Source organism: Myxocyprinus asiaticus, chromosome 10 (genome assembly GCF_019703515.2).
Source record: "Myxocyprinus asiaticus isolate MX2 ecotype Aquarium Trade chromosome 10, UBuf_Myxa_2, whole genome shotgun sequence".
In the NCBI taxonomy this organism is placed as follows: domain Eukaryota; kingdom Metazoa; phylum Chordata; class Actinopteri; order Cypriniformes; family Catostomidae; genus Myxocyprinus; species Myxocyprinus asiaticus.
Genome location: NC_059353.1, coordinates 35,354,968 through 35,369,557, shown reverse-complemented (window position 1 = coordinate 35,369,557; position 14,590 = coordinate 35,354,968). Strand labels below are relative to the sequence as shown.

The 14,590-nt window shown below is 36.6% G+C and overlaps 1 protein-coding gene across 2 annotated transcripts; it reads left to right on the top strand.

Moving 5' to 3' along the window:
• Window positions 1-1,694: 1,694 nt before the first annotated feature.
• Window positions 1,695-14,564, top strand: LOC127447502 (cell division cycle protein 16 homolog). 2 transcript variants are annotated; one of them, XM_051709417.1, is made up of 18 exons: window positions 1,695-1,876; window positions 2,323-2,377; window positions 2,547-2,644; window positions 2,940-2,978; window positions 3,082-3,207; window positions 3,499-3,658; window positions 5,969-6,063; window positions 6,394-6,527; window positions 6,612-6,691; window positions 7,297-7,346; window positions 7,438-7,511; window positions 7,833-7,958; window positions 8,122-8,274; window positions 8,382-8,445; window positions 11,442-11,503; window positions 13,044-13,179; window positions 13,289-13,379; window positions 13,476-14,564. In XM_051709417.1, the coding sequence occupies exons 1-18, from the start codon at window positions 1,829-1,831 to the stop codon at window positions 13,718-13,720; spliced, it is 1,836 nt and encodes a 611-aa protein (XP_051565377.1). In that variant the 5' UTR covers window positions 1,695-1,828; the 3' UTR covers window positions 13,721-14,564. The 2 variants fall into 2 exon arrangements, with proteins under 2 accessions (XP_051565377.1, XP_051565378.1); XM_051709418.1 differs by having other exon boundaries at window positions 13,460-13,590.
• The last annotated feature ends 26 nt before the right edge of the window (window positions 14,565-14,590 follow it).

Sequence of the window (14,590 nt, the reverse complement as noted above, 5' to 3'; positions counted from 1 at the left end):
AACAAATATAGTAGGACTGTGTCATGGACTGATGAATAAATTGTGTTAATGTGTCTGCTGTCTTTCAAATCTGTAAATCAAAAAGTTGTGCAATTTCACAAAGCCTTCATTATAATGCATGGTTAGAGAAATGAATTATGAATTAAATGAATTTTAAAATATGTTAATTTTTTAATATCACCATAAAGTGCAAATGAAAAAAGTGTATCAGTGCCATTGTTATATAAACATTTTAATTTATGTCCAAACATATGGGTTATGAAAACCAACAGCGCCATATACTGTAAATCAACTGTAAATTACACTCCAATTCACACAAAAATTATAAAGATGTAATCTAAACGTATTTTCAAATATCCTATCATTCATAAGGCATGTGCTTGTATGCTATGGGCAATTCTCGAAAAAAACGAGAGCATGCATGCACTTTAGAACAGCTCATCATCATAAGTGATTATTTTGCATGATTAATAGATTCTTTCATTGACTAAGTTTGCTTTATGAATGCTGTCCTTGTCTGCTCGATCTATTTCGCTGCATGTTAGCAAACAAGAGGCTGATGAACTGATGAAAATTGTTATGCCATTCTTGTGATAGTTGCGGTGCTTTCACTCATATTCTATACTGATTCATATTAAGTTCTTTGAAGGATTGTAAACGATTATCTCTCCTCCTCGTTCCAAAAATGTGTGCTCTGTTATCTCATCGGCCTAAAAATTACTTTCTAACTGACATGCACACAGAAACCAATGCCAGTCAATAAATAGTCTATTACAGCAGAAAATAAGGAATATTGCATGAGGCATACAGGATAAAACTGTTAATACTGTACTGACGTACCGGTGCATGAGCACCAAACTCAAAAAACACATATACATGATTTTCAGTTGGCATTTGTTTAAGAACATTTTCACGTCAGTTTCAGCCTTTAAAAATCCCGATTTGTTCCTCACTTTTAACAGAGAATAAAATCCATGGAATTTAGGATTGAATATCACATACAAGTAAGCACCATAATCAAATTGTTTGGTTCAACTATTCAATATCTGTCAAACAATGATAACACCAGCAACGACGACTACATCTATCATGTATGTCTATGAAAAGATGAACGAGCCAATGAGATTATGTTATGGGCGGGGCGACACGTGTAGCCCCGCCCCATATGTAGCCCCGCCTCATTCTGCAGGCTGCAGCCAGGTCCTTCTCTTCACGTTTGGAGAGCTTGTTAAATAATCCACTTTAAAAACAGATATAAAAAATGCACTTATTTTCAATAATTTTTATATGGTATTATTATGTCATGTAAATACATGTAGCATTTATAAGCAGTGCTGACAGTATCTGTTCTTTTGTTTGTGTGCTGTTTGTTGTGGTTTATTTTTGTTTTTTGTTTCTTGACAAATTTAATAAAAATAGAAAATCACAACAACAAAAAAATGCATTTATTCATAATATGTCTATACAACAATATTAATTTTTAAAATGATATGACTTCGGAAAAAGTATGTGTGTATGTATGTGTTTTTTTTTTAAATTATTATTATTTGGTTTATTCGTGTGTAACAAAAAAAGTATTTTTACTAGAATTTGCCTTTTTGTTGCATTGTTTCTTACAATTTTTATTCAAATATGAAAAATGACGGAACCTTCCTCACAGACACCGTGTATCTGCACGGCGTGTTATCAATGTAACACACATTTTATGCTAACCGCGGGCTTCAATCTACATACAGAGGGTCTGCCTTAAGTGAACTTACAAACCCATTTCACTCTATTGCATATGATAAGAATGTCATTTTTTTGTATTTGACAAACTGCAATCAACATGAATCTTGACAGGCTTCGTAAAAGAGTGAGACACTACATTGATCAGGTAAGAAGATGCAGTATAGTTAGCATAAACACACATCAGATGATATTTCGTCTGTATCTGATTTTATAAATCTGATAGATTTTTCAAATATTAAAGAACAGTAAAGCGATATAGCTAATACACTGATTTGTAAACAACTGGGTGTGTATTTGAATCTACCAGCTGACTTGCTAACAGGGTTGAAAGCTCAGGCTATTTAATGTCAGTTAGTAAGTATTAATTCATAATAGATTTGTGCTCATGTTGGTCTGGGAAACTTTTATTCTCAGGGATTGTTTGCTTATATATCCTCTATGAGGCCTTGACGAACTGTACTCATTTGACAAAATTTTGTCTTCTGTGTATGCTGATTGCTGCATAAAAGTCACATTTGCCACCATCGTGGATCACAAACTATTAACTAAATCTAATTTCACTTTTTAATTGTTGCATGATCTGTTTTACAGCAACAGTATCAAAGTGCGCTGTTCTGGGCTGACAAAGTAGCATCTTTGTCACATGGTATGTATTTTCATTTTTCTGCATATTTTCATTAAAACTGATTATGGATATGGCTTTTTTTTCTTTTCTTTTTTGTATGCATATCTAGGCCTAAGTGAATCTGCATGGTTGTAATTTGACATTGGTCTAATGCATATATAATTAATTCTCATGTCTTTTTTTTTTTTAGAGGATCCTCAAGATATTTATTGGTTAGCGCAGTGCCTTTATTTGACAGCACAGTATCACAGAGCTTCTCATGCTCTCAGATCTCGCAAGCTTGACAAGGTAAGGATCATAGACTGGACCAGTTATTTCAAATTTTAGTAGAAAAAAAAAATCCTTAAGAGAGTGAGAAATATGATATATGATGTTTAATTGCAGGAAGTTTTAGGAATGCATTAATGCAAAATGCAGGAATTCACATTTATTGTGGTTTTGTGGGTTAGTTATTACCTAGCCAACACCAAATTCAGAATTAGTTATAAGTGTGTAGTGTCAGTATGGCCCATATTAGGTTAAAGTGAGACATTGGTGTGATGTTATTAATCACTGTAGTGAATGTTTTGTTTTTGTTTCTCAGTTGTATGGAGCCTGTCAGTATCTAGCTGCAAGATGCCATGTGAGTATTTACATTAATGTCTTCACTAATACATCAACATTTTGGTATTATCATTCATGAGGATGTGTCTTGTGGCTAACTTAAATCTCTCTGAATTCGGCAGTATGCTGCCAAAGAATATCAACAAGCATTGGACATACTGGATATGGAGGAAGCAGCCAGTAGGAAGTTATTGGATAAGAATGGCTCTAGGGAACCCATAAAGGAATGGGAAATGTCTCCCGCCTCAGTGAGTCCAAGTTTTTTTTAACTTAACCGCTAGGCCACGGATTCAACATCCAACCCATTCATGCATTTTTTTCTGCTTTCTGGAGGATTTACATAATTGATTATGTTTTTTGTTTATTGATATTATTAATTATTGTATTATTTTTGACTTGGACTCTACCTGGATGAATGAGCCCAGATGCTCTAAGCATGAGGACACTTGCCTGTGTGCATGCTCTGAAATATGGTTGGTATTTTAACGCCATGACAGGCTGACTGGTTCTGACTCCCTGTGGTCTTTTTTTCCTCTCAGATCAATAGTTCCATCTGTCTCCTGCGGGGAAAGATCTATGATGCCATGGACAACAGACCCCTGGCCACATCTAGCTACAAAGAGGCCTTGAAACTGGACGTCTACTGCTTTGAAGCCTTTGACCTTTTGACATCCCATCACATGTTAACTGCTCAAGAGGGTGAGAGAAAATTTTCATGTGAACAATTGATGTTAAAATAATTTAGGGTATGTTTTTTTAAGTACAGTTTAAACCTTTGTATTTAGTAGATTGTTTTATAGCTAATCATTTATCATGGCTCCAGACTGTTACTAAAACAGTCAGAAATGCGACAAAAAAAATTATTGCGACAATAATTTAAATTCTAGTCACTATTGGAGACAGTCTGTAATACTTTGTGTTCGTTAATATGCGGTTTCGTCAGATATCATCTTGCGTCGCTTTTCAGCCTTTCTGCTGAGGTGAACTTGCTGCACACAACAACAAACAGAGTGAGCCATGGTACCCAATTCGAGGACAAAGGATTCTTTTTGAATTGGGTCTTTTTAATGAATCAGCTGAAAAGATTTATGAAACGGGTTTGAACTCAGGTTAGCAGTTTCACTGGGTCTGAATATCCATACTTCCTTACTATACAGTATGCCAAAAACTGTATGCAAATGGAGTACTAGTATGTCAGAATCCTCACTATTCATAAAACAGTAAGCTGGAAATACCCGGATGACCTACTATTTCCGGTGAGATTCTGAAGTGCAGATTGACTGGACACTTTGCTATCCCACAATGCCCTGGGAGCTTAGGAGAAACGCTGGATTTAAAATACGGCAGAGAACCGTGAGTCGTGTGACTCTTTTCAGCTGTGAATGTTATATATACCAAGATAGTTGTTCCTTGTGCTTAAATAGTGCTTGTTTATACAAAACCAGAGTAGATTATTTTTGCGGTTATTGTTATTACGTCATATGTTCGGGTCACGGGACTATGCCCATGTTCTCGGATGAAGTATGTACGAAATCTGTTCATACTACTCGCATGCATACCTAAAGAACTTACTGTTTAACCAGCCGAGAAGTGCGTTCTTTATCAAATACAGGATACATGTATGTGATTTTTGACACAGCGTTTGAGTCATAGTCAGTTTCTCAGTGAATCATACAGTGAAACAGCTGTCAGTGAGTTCACAACTGGGAGCACCTGGGAGTGCTGAAATGTAAAAATGACCGGCATATTATGGGTTGTTTATAATTAAAAGTCGCGCATTTTATACCAGATATTTTTTTCTTTCTTTTTCTGGTTATTATTGGGATTTTGGTAGCACAATAAACTTAATTTGGGATTTTATTCAATTTGGAATCTTGTTGCCTCTTTGTCTGAGGTGCCCTGTCACAGTAAGAAAAGATTAAGAAAATTTTAACACATTTATATAATATAAAAATATATATATATATATGTATTGATTTTTAAAACTATCGGCCAATTCATCTTTCTATCTGGCTTCTGAACAACCATTTAAATGAAGCAATTCTCTAATTTGCAACTAAAAACAGCTATTTGGCTTCTAAATGTTTCTGTTTCGGCTACATAGACATTTATTTTTTTTAATATATATTTATGGTTATGTTCTTAAATATATAACGTAAAGTATGTAATTTTATTTATTTATTTATTTTTTATTTTTTTGGATTTTTCCCCTTTTTCACCCAATTTGGAATGCCCAATTCCCAGTGTGCTTTTAAGTCCTCGTGGTTGCGTAGTGATTCGCCTCAATACGGGTGACGGAGGACGAATCCCAGCTGCCTCCACGTCTGAGTCCGCCAACCCGCGCATCTTATCAGCGTGTTGCCACGGAGACATGGCGCGTGTGGAGGCTTCACGCCATCCACCGCGGCATCCACGCTCAACTCACCACGCGCCCCACCTAGAACGAGCCACATTATAGTGACCACGAGAAGGTTACCCCATGTGACTGTACGCTCCCTAGCAACCGGGCCAATTTGGTTGCTTAGGAGACCTGGCTGGAGTCACTCAGCACGCCCTGGGATTTGAACTAGCGAACTCCAGGGGTGGTAGTCAGCGTCTTTTACCACTGAGCTACCCAGGCCCACCAAGTATATAATTTCTTCCCCACTAGTGTCACCAAATGGAATTGCAAAAAGAATCACTTTTATCAAACAGATTCCAGAAACACCCCCTGTCTTCCATTGGTTGTTCAAACAGATAGTCCAGCCACAAAATGTGTCAGACTGGACGAGGTACTCAAACAAACACAGGAATGTTTTAATAGCGACAGAGAACCACATTGTTACTCTTAGGTAAAACAACCAACAAATGGCTTACTTGTAGTTGACTCTACATTTTAAACTGGGATATGAGAACATTTTAACATTGAAAAAATTACACCCGTCAGCTTTAAAGTCACGAGTTTTAATCGTTCAGAAAATTGATGAATTAATGCTTTCAAATGAATAAAATGTCATCATGTCATTCTAGAAAAAGATTTCTTGGATTCCCTGCCCTTAAGACAACAATGTACAGAAGAGGAAGTGGAATTGCTTCGTTTCCTTTTTGAGAATAAGTTAAAAAAGGTAGGAGGGCCTCCTCTACATTTAAAGTCTTATCTGCTCAAATAGGACAAAATAGGTAAAAGATAAAAGATTTAAATGAAAAATAGCTTTGATTTGGGAGTCTGGAATAGGTCAGGAGACATTGATGCGTTTTGCGTCATCCATTTTAACATTCATGTCATCATATGGATAAGATGCTGTCCCTTATTTGTCCTGATTGTTTTCTGAGTGTGTTCTTCAGTTAAAAAAAGAACACTTACAAATTACTATGAGAATTTCAAGTACCTCTTTGTTCACTGAATGGTTTTGGAGTGCTCACTGAATAGCTAATCAGCAACACTTCTTTTCAAGTATAACAAACCTAGCGAGATGGTCATCCCAGAAATGGTCAACGGTCTCCAGGACAATTTGGATGTTGTTGTCTCTCTCGCAGAGCGTCATTATTACAACTGTGACTTTAAAATGTGCTACTCTTTTACGTCTATGTAAGTACATGTTGTTTACAAAACAGATTTTCTAATGTTCCCTTTGATGAAAGATTGAAATCATTATGTTTTTCTTTAATCTAGGGTTATGGTGAAAGACCCATTTCATGCCAACTGTTTACCAGTGCACATAGGAACCCTTGTTGAGCTGAGCAAAGCAAATGGTATGAGACAAATATATATTCAAATTTAGGCTGTCAATGTAACGTGTTAATTCAGTGCAATTAATTATATAAAAAAAATAACTTTTTAACTTTTTTGTAAAATTAATGCAATTAAGCATTCACCCTTACTGTACATACATTCTGCAATAAATAATTTTTTCTACCAACAGAGCAACTAAAGCTTAAAGTACCACCTTCCACCATTTTTTTGCAACTTGCAGTAAACAGTGAACTGTAGGCCAGTGAAATCCTGTTCAATGATATGGAAATAAAACAAACAATATAATTATTTCTTAAACCACTTTTTGCATTGTCTAATTGATGCTCTGCCACAGTAAAGTAGTGTCTTTGACCTTTTATCTGGATTATTATATTTATAATATCTATGACTAATATTTATGGAGTTATTTTTATTTAGGGGCCTTTTTTAGCAGATGTTGATGTGTGATTATTTGCAATTAATTTGGTTAGTTAATGGCCAGTCATGTAATTAATTTGATAAAATTTTGGTTGGTTGACAGCCATAATTAAAATATATTTAATGTTTAATTGAAGTATGGTATTTTAATGTAAAATCCTCACTCTTTCCCTCCGTGTCTCTTTAGAGTTGTTTTACCTGTCTCATAAATTGGTGGATTTGTATCCAAGCAATCCAGTAAGTGTAAATGCTTGTTCAAAACTAAATTTCATTAGAAGCTTCATTTAATAACAGTAATGTCATTCTTATCTTGCTGTTCCTCTCCAAGGTTTCGTGGTTTGCTGTTGGATGTTACTACCTCATGGTTGGGCATAAAAATGAACATGCAAGACGGTATCTTAGGTATGACTGTATTCAGTTGCTCTGTTGACTTACTGAATACTTGCATTACTTATACATTGCTTATACACGGGAATGCACAAATTATTGATTTCTTATGTCTTCTAAAGTAACACAAAGTGAGAAATTAGCTTTAGTTGTAAGAACCATGTATTGCAGATATCTTTTTTACTGCACATCTTGTGGCATCATTTTCAGGAAACACCTTTTTCTGTGGTTAATCTGGCAATGGTTATATTAAATTACAATGAAGATCTGTAGCTGAAGAATCTTGCTTGAGTGCACGTCTTTTGTGGTTAAAATCTTCAAAATTACCTCCCCTAGTAAAGCCACCACACTGGAGCGCACATACGGACCAGCATGGATAGCATATGGACACTCATTTGCTGTGGAGAGTGAGCACGATCAGGCAATGGCTGCGTACTTCACTGCTGCCCAGCTCATGAAAGGGTTTGTAGACCTGCTGTGCTTGTGATAATCATCTTTTCTGCAGCAATATTTAATTAAGCCAAGAATATGTTTTGCCTCAATAGGACTTAACTGTGTGTTTTTAAATCGGAAATATAATATTTGGCATGAAAGAAAAAACCTCCCTGACACCCTGTTTGAGCAGGTGTCACCTGCCCATGCTGTACATTGGTTTGGAGTATGGACTCACCAACAACCCCAAGCTGGCAGAACGGTTCTTCAGCCAAGCCCTAAGCATTGCCCCTGAGGACCCCTTTGTCATTCATGAAGTAGCTGTGGTCGCCTTCCAAAATGGAGAGTAAGCGATTCTTGTTTATTTGCATAAAACAAACCATCTGCACTATATTGTCAGTGGTTTGTGGTTTTGCTACATGCTTTGCTAATGAGCACTTTGCTTTGTTGCAGTTATAAAACAGCTGAGAAGTTGTTTCTAGATGCTATGGATAAGATCAAATCCATTGGAAATGAGGTAAGCACCCAGTTGTTTCTATGATATTATTTTACCATCTGTTTGAATGAAGGCTCATTCACTTAAAATTGTATTATCTTCCCTGAATTCCACTGATAATGTTAGTAAAGTTATTTTTTTTGCACCAAAACAGTCATAATTTAGTAATATATGATAATCTAAATTGAAGTGCTCTGTTTTGACCTCAGCGTCTCCTTTAAACTTCAACGTGAATGGCCACTGTTATGATTGGCTAACATCGTGCAGCACTCGAATACAGCCATATTTGAAACTCAATCGGAAAAGAATGAACTAGCTCTACAACATTTTGAAACTACATTTCAGGGTTTACACATAACGCACACCCAGTAATTTGCATCCAAATATATTAAACTGTTCACTCAAACACAGCAGCAACATACACTGTCAAACAGTCATGACATTTGAAACATTCATGAATAAAACTGGCACTGTACAGTATACCTCATACACAGATTTTGAGATTTGTCTTTCTCATGATGTTAAAATTGTTTTTACATTCAGGATTTACATTTTTTTTTTTTTTTTTTTTACATGATACACGAGGAGATACATGAAAACGGTTAAAGATGTCTTTCTAGTTCATGTTTACAGTTGAAGTCAGAAGTTTACATACACTAAGGTTTAAGGCATTAAAACTAATTTTTTTTTAACCACTCCACAGATTTCAAATGAACAAACTATAGTTTTGGCAAGTCGTTTAGGACATTTACTTTGTGCATGACACAAGTAATTTTTCCAACAATTGTTTACAGACAAATTGTTTCACATTTAACTGACTATATCACAATTCCAGTGGGTAAGAAGTTTACATACACTAAGTTAACTGTCCCTTTAAGCAGCTTGGAAAATTCCAGAAAATGATGTCAAGCCTTTAGGCAATTAGCTTTTGATAGGCTAATTGGAGTCAATTGGAGGTGTACCTGTGGATGTATTTTATGACCTACCTTCAAACTCAGTGCCTCTTTGCTTGACATCATGGGAAAATCAAAAGAAATCAGCCAAGACCTCAGAAAAACAAACTGTGGACCGCCACAAGCCTGGTTCATCCTTGGGAGCAATTTCCAAATGCTTGAAGGTACCACGTTCATCTGTACAAACAATAGTACGCAAGTATAAACACCATGGGACCACGCAGCCATCATACTGCTCAGGAAGGAGACTCATTCGGTCACCTAGAGGTGAACATAGTTTGGTGCGAAAAGTGCAAATCAATCCCAGAACAACAGCAAAGGACCGTGCGAAGATGCTGGAGGAAACGGGCAGACAAGTATCTATGCCTACAGTAAATCGAGTCCTATATCGACATAACCTGAAAGGCTGCTCTGCAAGGAAGAAGCCACTGCTCCAAAACTGCCATAAAAAAGCCAGACTACAGTTTGCAAATGCACATGGGAACACAGTGCTTACTTTTTGGAGAAATGTCCTCTGGTCTGATGAAACAAATATTGAACTGTTGGGCCATAATGACCAACGTTATGTTTGGAGGAAAAAGGGTGAGGCTTGCAAGCCGTAGAACACCATCCCAACTGTGAAGCATGGGGGTGGCAGCACCATGTTGTGGGGGTGCTTTGCTGCAGGAGGGACTGGTGCACTTCACAAAATAGATGGCATCATGAGGAAGGAAAATGATGTGGATATTATGAAGCAACATCTCAAGACATCAGCCAGGAAGTTAAAGCTCGGTCGCAAATGGGTCTTCCGAATGGACAATGACCCCAAGCATACCTCCAAATTTTGGGGCAAAATGGCTTAAGGACAACAAAGTCAAGGTATTGGAGTGGCCACCACAAAGCCCTGACCTCAATCCGATAGAAAACTTGTGGGCAGAACTAAAAAAGCGTGTGCGAGCAAGGAGGCAAACAAACTTGACTTTTGTTACACCAGTTCTGTCTGGAGGAATGGGCCAAAATTCCAGCAACTTATTGAAAGGCTACCCAAAACATTTGACTCAAGTTAAACAGTTTAAAGGCTATGCTACCAAATACTAACAAAGTGTATGTAAACTTCTGACCCAATGTGGTGAAAGAAATAAAGCTGAAATAAATCATTCTCTCTACTATTATTCTGATATTTCACATTCATAAAATAAAGTAGTGATCCTAACTTACCTAAGACCGGGTATATTTTCTGCGATTAAATGTCAGGAATTGTGAAAAACTGAGTTTAAATGTATTTGGCTTAGGTGTATGTAAACTTTTGACCTCAACTGTATATACAAAAATAATTAAAAATAGTCCAGATGGGTCCCCTTTGGTGTTCCGGAATAGTAAGGCCACACTAGGCCTGTCTGTCCAGCTCTCTCTCTGTTTACGAACTGGTGGGGCCAAGTGTGTGATGATGTAAAAGTAGGCATTTATGTTGTTGCTGTAAAGATGGTCATGAATTAATGAGCCCCCTAGTGATGTAGGGAAGCTACGGAAGTAGAGAAAGAGGCGGTTTGCAGCTTGATTTCAATAAATACTTTCATTGCGTTGGAGATTAAGTTTTGAGTTCTTAAATATACAGTATGTTTTTATAGTAGAATGACCTCTTATATGTCAAAAATATCAAGGAAAATTTTATTCCTCATGTCATGACCCTTTTAAAGGCATAGTTTACCCACAAATGAAAATGCTGTCATCATCTCGTCCTCATGTCACTCAAAATGTTTATGGTGTAATTTTTTTACATGGAACACAAAAGCAGTTAGCTTGCAGAATGTCTATGCTGCTCCTTTCAGTACAATGAAAGTGGATGGTGACTGACTGTTAAGCTCCAAAAAGGAAAATAAGTACCATAAAAGTAGTCCAAACAACTCATGCACTATTTTCCAGATTTTCTAAAGACAGACAATAGGTCTGTATAGTGTGAGGAACAGTAGTGCAGTAAATGATTGACATATTCCTCATTTTTTGGAGAATTATCCCTTTCAGGTACTTGCATTACATGCCTAGACATTGCAAAGTGTTAAGATAACTTGAAACATCTCTTTCCAGGTGACAGTGGACAAATGGGAGCCGCTCTTAAACAATTTGGGTCACGTGTGTCGAAAATTGAAGTAAGTTTAAAGGAATATGTTTTCACAGAAGCAGTGACTAAAAACAGTTCAAGGAACAAAAACGAAAGCCGACAACGAATGACATTTTTAGCAGAACGTAATCGAAAACTGGAGCAATGTGATTTTCAATGTGAAAACAAGGTGAAAACGTTATTTTTAAATGCTAGTAACCGGTTAATTTTGTTTGACAATTTTTTCATGAAGCCAAAGGGTTTACCACAGTAAATGTTTGGAACTACACCACTTCATGTTGCCTAAAAAAATTAAACGTGCTTTGATCCTGAAGGAAACAGCTGCATCACACATTTCTTTGCCTAATTGCCCATTGTGGATGTCGCATTCTCTGAATGAAGATCTTTTTAACAACTATGTATAAATACTACATACAATATACATGCAAGGCTATTCCAGATACAAGGAAAACAATATTAGAGGTAAAAAGTACTTTTCTCAGTTGTTCCCAAGTCTTCACTGAATTATTGTTATGATGAATTAATACAGATTTTATGCTGGCGGGTTTTGTCTGAGAAGCAGATCTGTAATTAAAGTATACTTAACTGTTAATTAACTGCTTGTTATGATTTCTATGCCGATAAATCCACCACACAGGAAAACAATTAATTGCTTATTTTTGGTGAGGCAAGTGGCTTATTTTGGGCTTGTTTTTCCAGATCAGGTTGCTTATTTCTCTTGTGAGATCTGACAACACAACAATTGGTATTTCACCCACCCATTAACGCAGAGTACTGTCATTTTAAAAAGAACGTTAACCGCCCTTTTTATTTTGTTCTAACTGGGAACCTTTTGGAAAGGAGACTGCGGAACTTCTGAACCGGAATGAAAAAATAACATTTTTGATCGGAACGAACCAAAATGAAAGGCATTTTGTTTTTAGTCCCTGCACAGAAGTACCTGAAAGTATTAAATGCAGTTACACTTTAGTTTTTCTTTGTAAATTTTGCTGTTCAGTTTTTCGCAATCTACATAATCTACACTACATATTGCCTTTTATATCAGCTGAAGGGACCTCATTATATTCCCGTTAAAATAGGTGGGATTTGGGTCATAGTGATGCGCCAATCCTAATTTTATCTGGAGTAGTATTTTAATGAAGAGTATAAATTGGAGAGAAAGGCATGGTCACATTATATCCCCCACAGTTGTGCGTTCTTTGCCCTTTCCTCCGCTTTAATAGAGTGCTTGTTTTGTTCTAGTACTTGATGAATTATGCATTTCCACTTACTGGATATCAAAGGGCTTGCAATTGAAGATCATTCCACTCAAGTTTTCTTTTTTCTTTTTTGTAGGCTTATTGATTTAATTTTTTCTTTAGGTAAAAAAAAAATACAGTTGAATTGTTGTTTGTTTGTTTGCTTGCATGTATCTTGATAAAAAATAACTGGTTTGTTGGGTATACATTATACTTCATCATTCTGTGTTCATAACTTAATAGGTTTGGTTTGGTTGTACAAAGTGCCAAGTCCTTATCAAAAACATGAACTGACAAAAGTCAAAGATTGATTTAATCTTGTTTATGTAGGAAATATGAACAGGCTCTCGAATACCACAGGCAAGCATTGGTTCTCATCCCACAGAATGCCTCTACTTACTCAGCCATCGGTTACGTGCACAGCCTCATTGGAGACTTTGAAAGTGCCATTGACTACTTTCACACTGTGAGAACATATAACCCTCATAATTCTTTGTTGTTGGTCAGTTTTAGAACCAGCCTTGTTTTTACTTATGAACAAATGTCGTCCTTAAATGTATAAACTCCTCCTTTAGGCACTTGGTCTTAAAAGGGATGACACTTTTTCTGTAACCATGCTGGGGCACTGTATTGAGATGTATATCAGCGATTCGGATGCTTACATTGGTAAGATGACCATCCATATTCTGTGTATGAAGCATCTAATTCATAACTTGCAGATCCAAGATGTCCTCACAACTATTTAGCTTATTTGTTTTACAGGAACTGACATTAAAGACAAAGTGAAAAAGACCCTCAGCACACCTGCACTGATAAAGATGCTCAACACTTCTGCCGATGGCAGTGAGACCAGAGGACAACCTGTTGAGGAGGTAAATGTTTGCCTGGAAACGCCATCTTTTAATACCGACAAACAAACCGATGCCTTCCAGCGCTTCCTCCTAGAATGCGACATGCACGAGAACGACATGATGCTGGAGACGTCTATGTCTGATACCAGCACGTGATTAGTACCTGTAAATGGGTCAAAGAGGAACTTTTGAGCATGAGATGATGATGGAATGTGACCTTTGAAGAGGACATGACACACCCTTCCCTCTGCCTTCCCTACTGTGTCCTCTGTGTTGGACCCCTGTGGATTTTTTACTATGAATAAATGTTAAGAAGTGAATGCAAAAGGGTTTGAAAATGATTCAATCAATAAACCCTGCATCCATATTTTTACACAGAATTGTGTTTTCTCCTTGGTGCCCTTTTAAAACATCTTTGTGGCTGAGACTGCATAGAATGTTGTTTTTAGGTTGCCAATCAGAATGAAGCATCTGCTGCCACTTGCATCGTTTAGCTTATTAAACCTGGAAGTTAGTTAACCTAAGGAAATTATTTGCCATTGACCCTAGTCATTTGGTCAGTCATCTCAGCTATTACTAGAATCAAAACTAAATGCTTGAAGCTAAATTTGATGGGACAAGAAAATCTGTGTATACCTCATACACAAATTTTGTATGAGTCCATATTTGTCTTTCTCATGATGTTAAAGTTGTTGTTTTTTTACATACAGAATTTTTTTTTTTTTTCATGAAACTTTTGTAAACATTAGGAAGCAGAGTTTAATGACATCAAACAAGTTGAATGTACATTAATGGTCTGTTAAATGTAAATATAATGTAACATTGTTACATTAGAACAATGTTTATAGTGTTAATGCAAGTTATGTGTTATGCTTTATTTTCAATGTCCTATTCAGTGTGGGGGCATGAGATAAACCCCCATACCCCCCCTCCCCCCCTCCTCTTATTGTGCGTCCAGAAACGTCATGGGTTCTTAACAAATTGGTCCCTGAAGTACAAAGTGTCTAGGTGTCTTTTTGTGAGCAG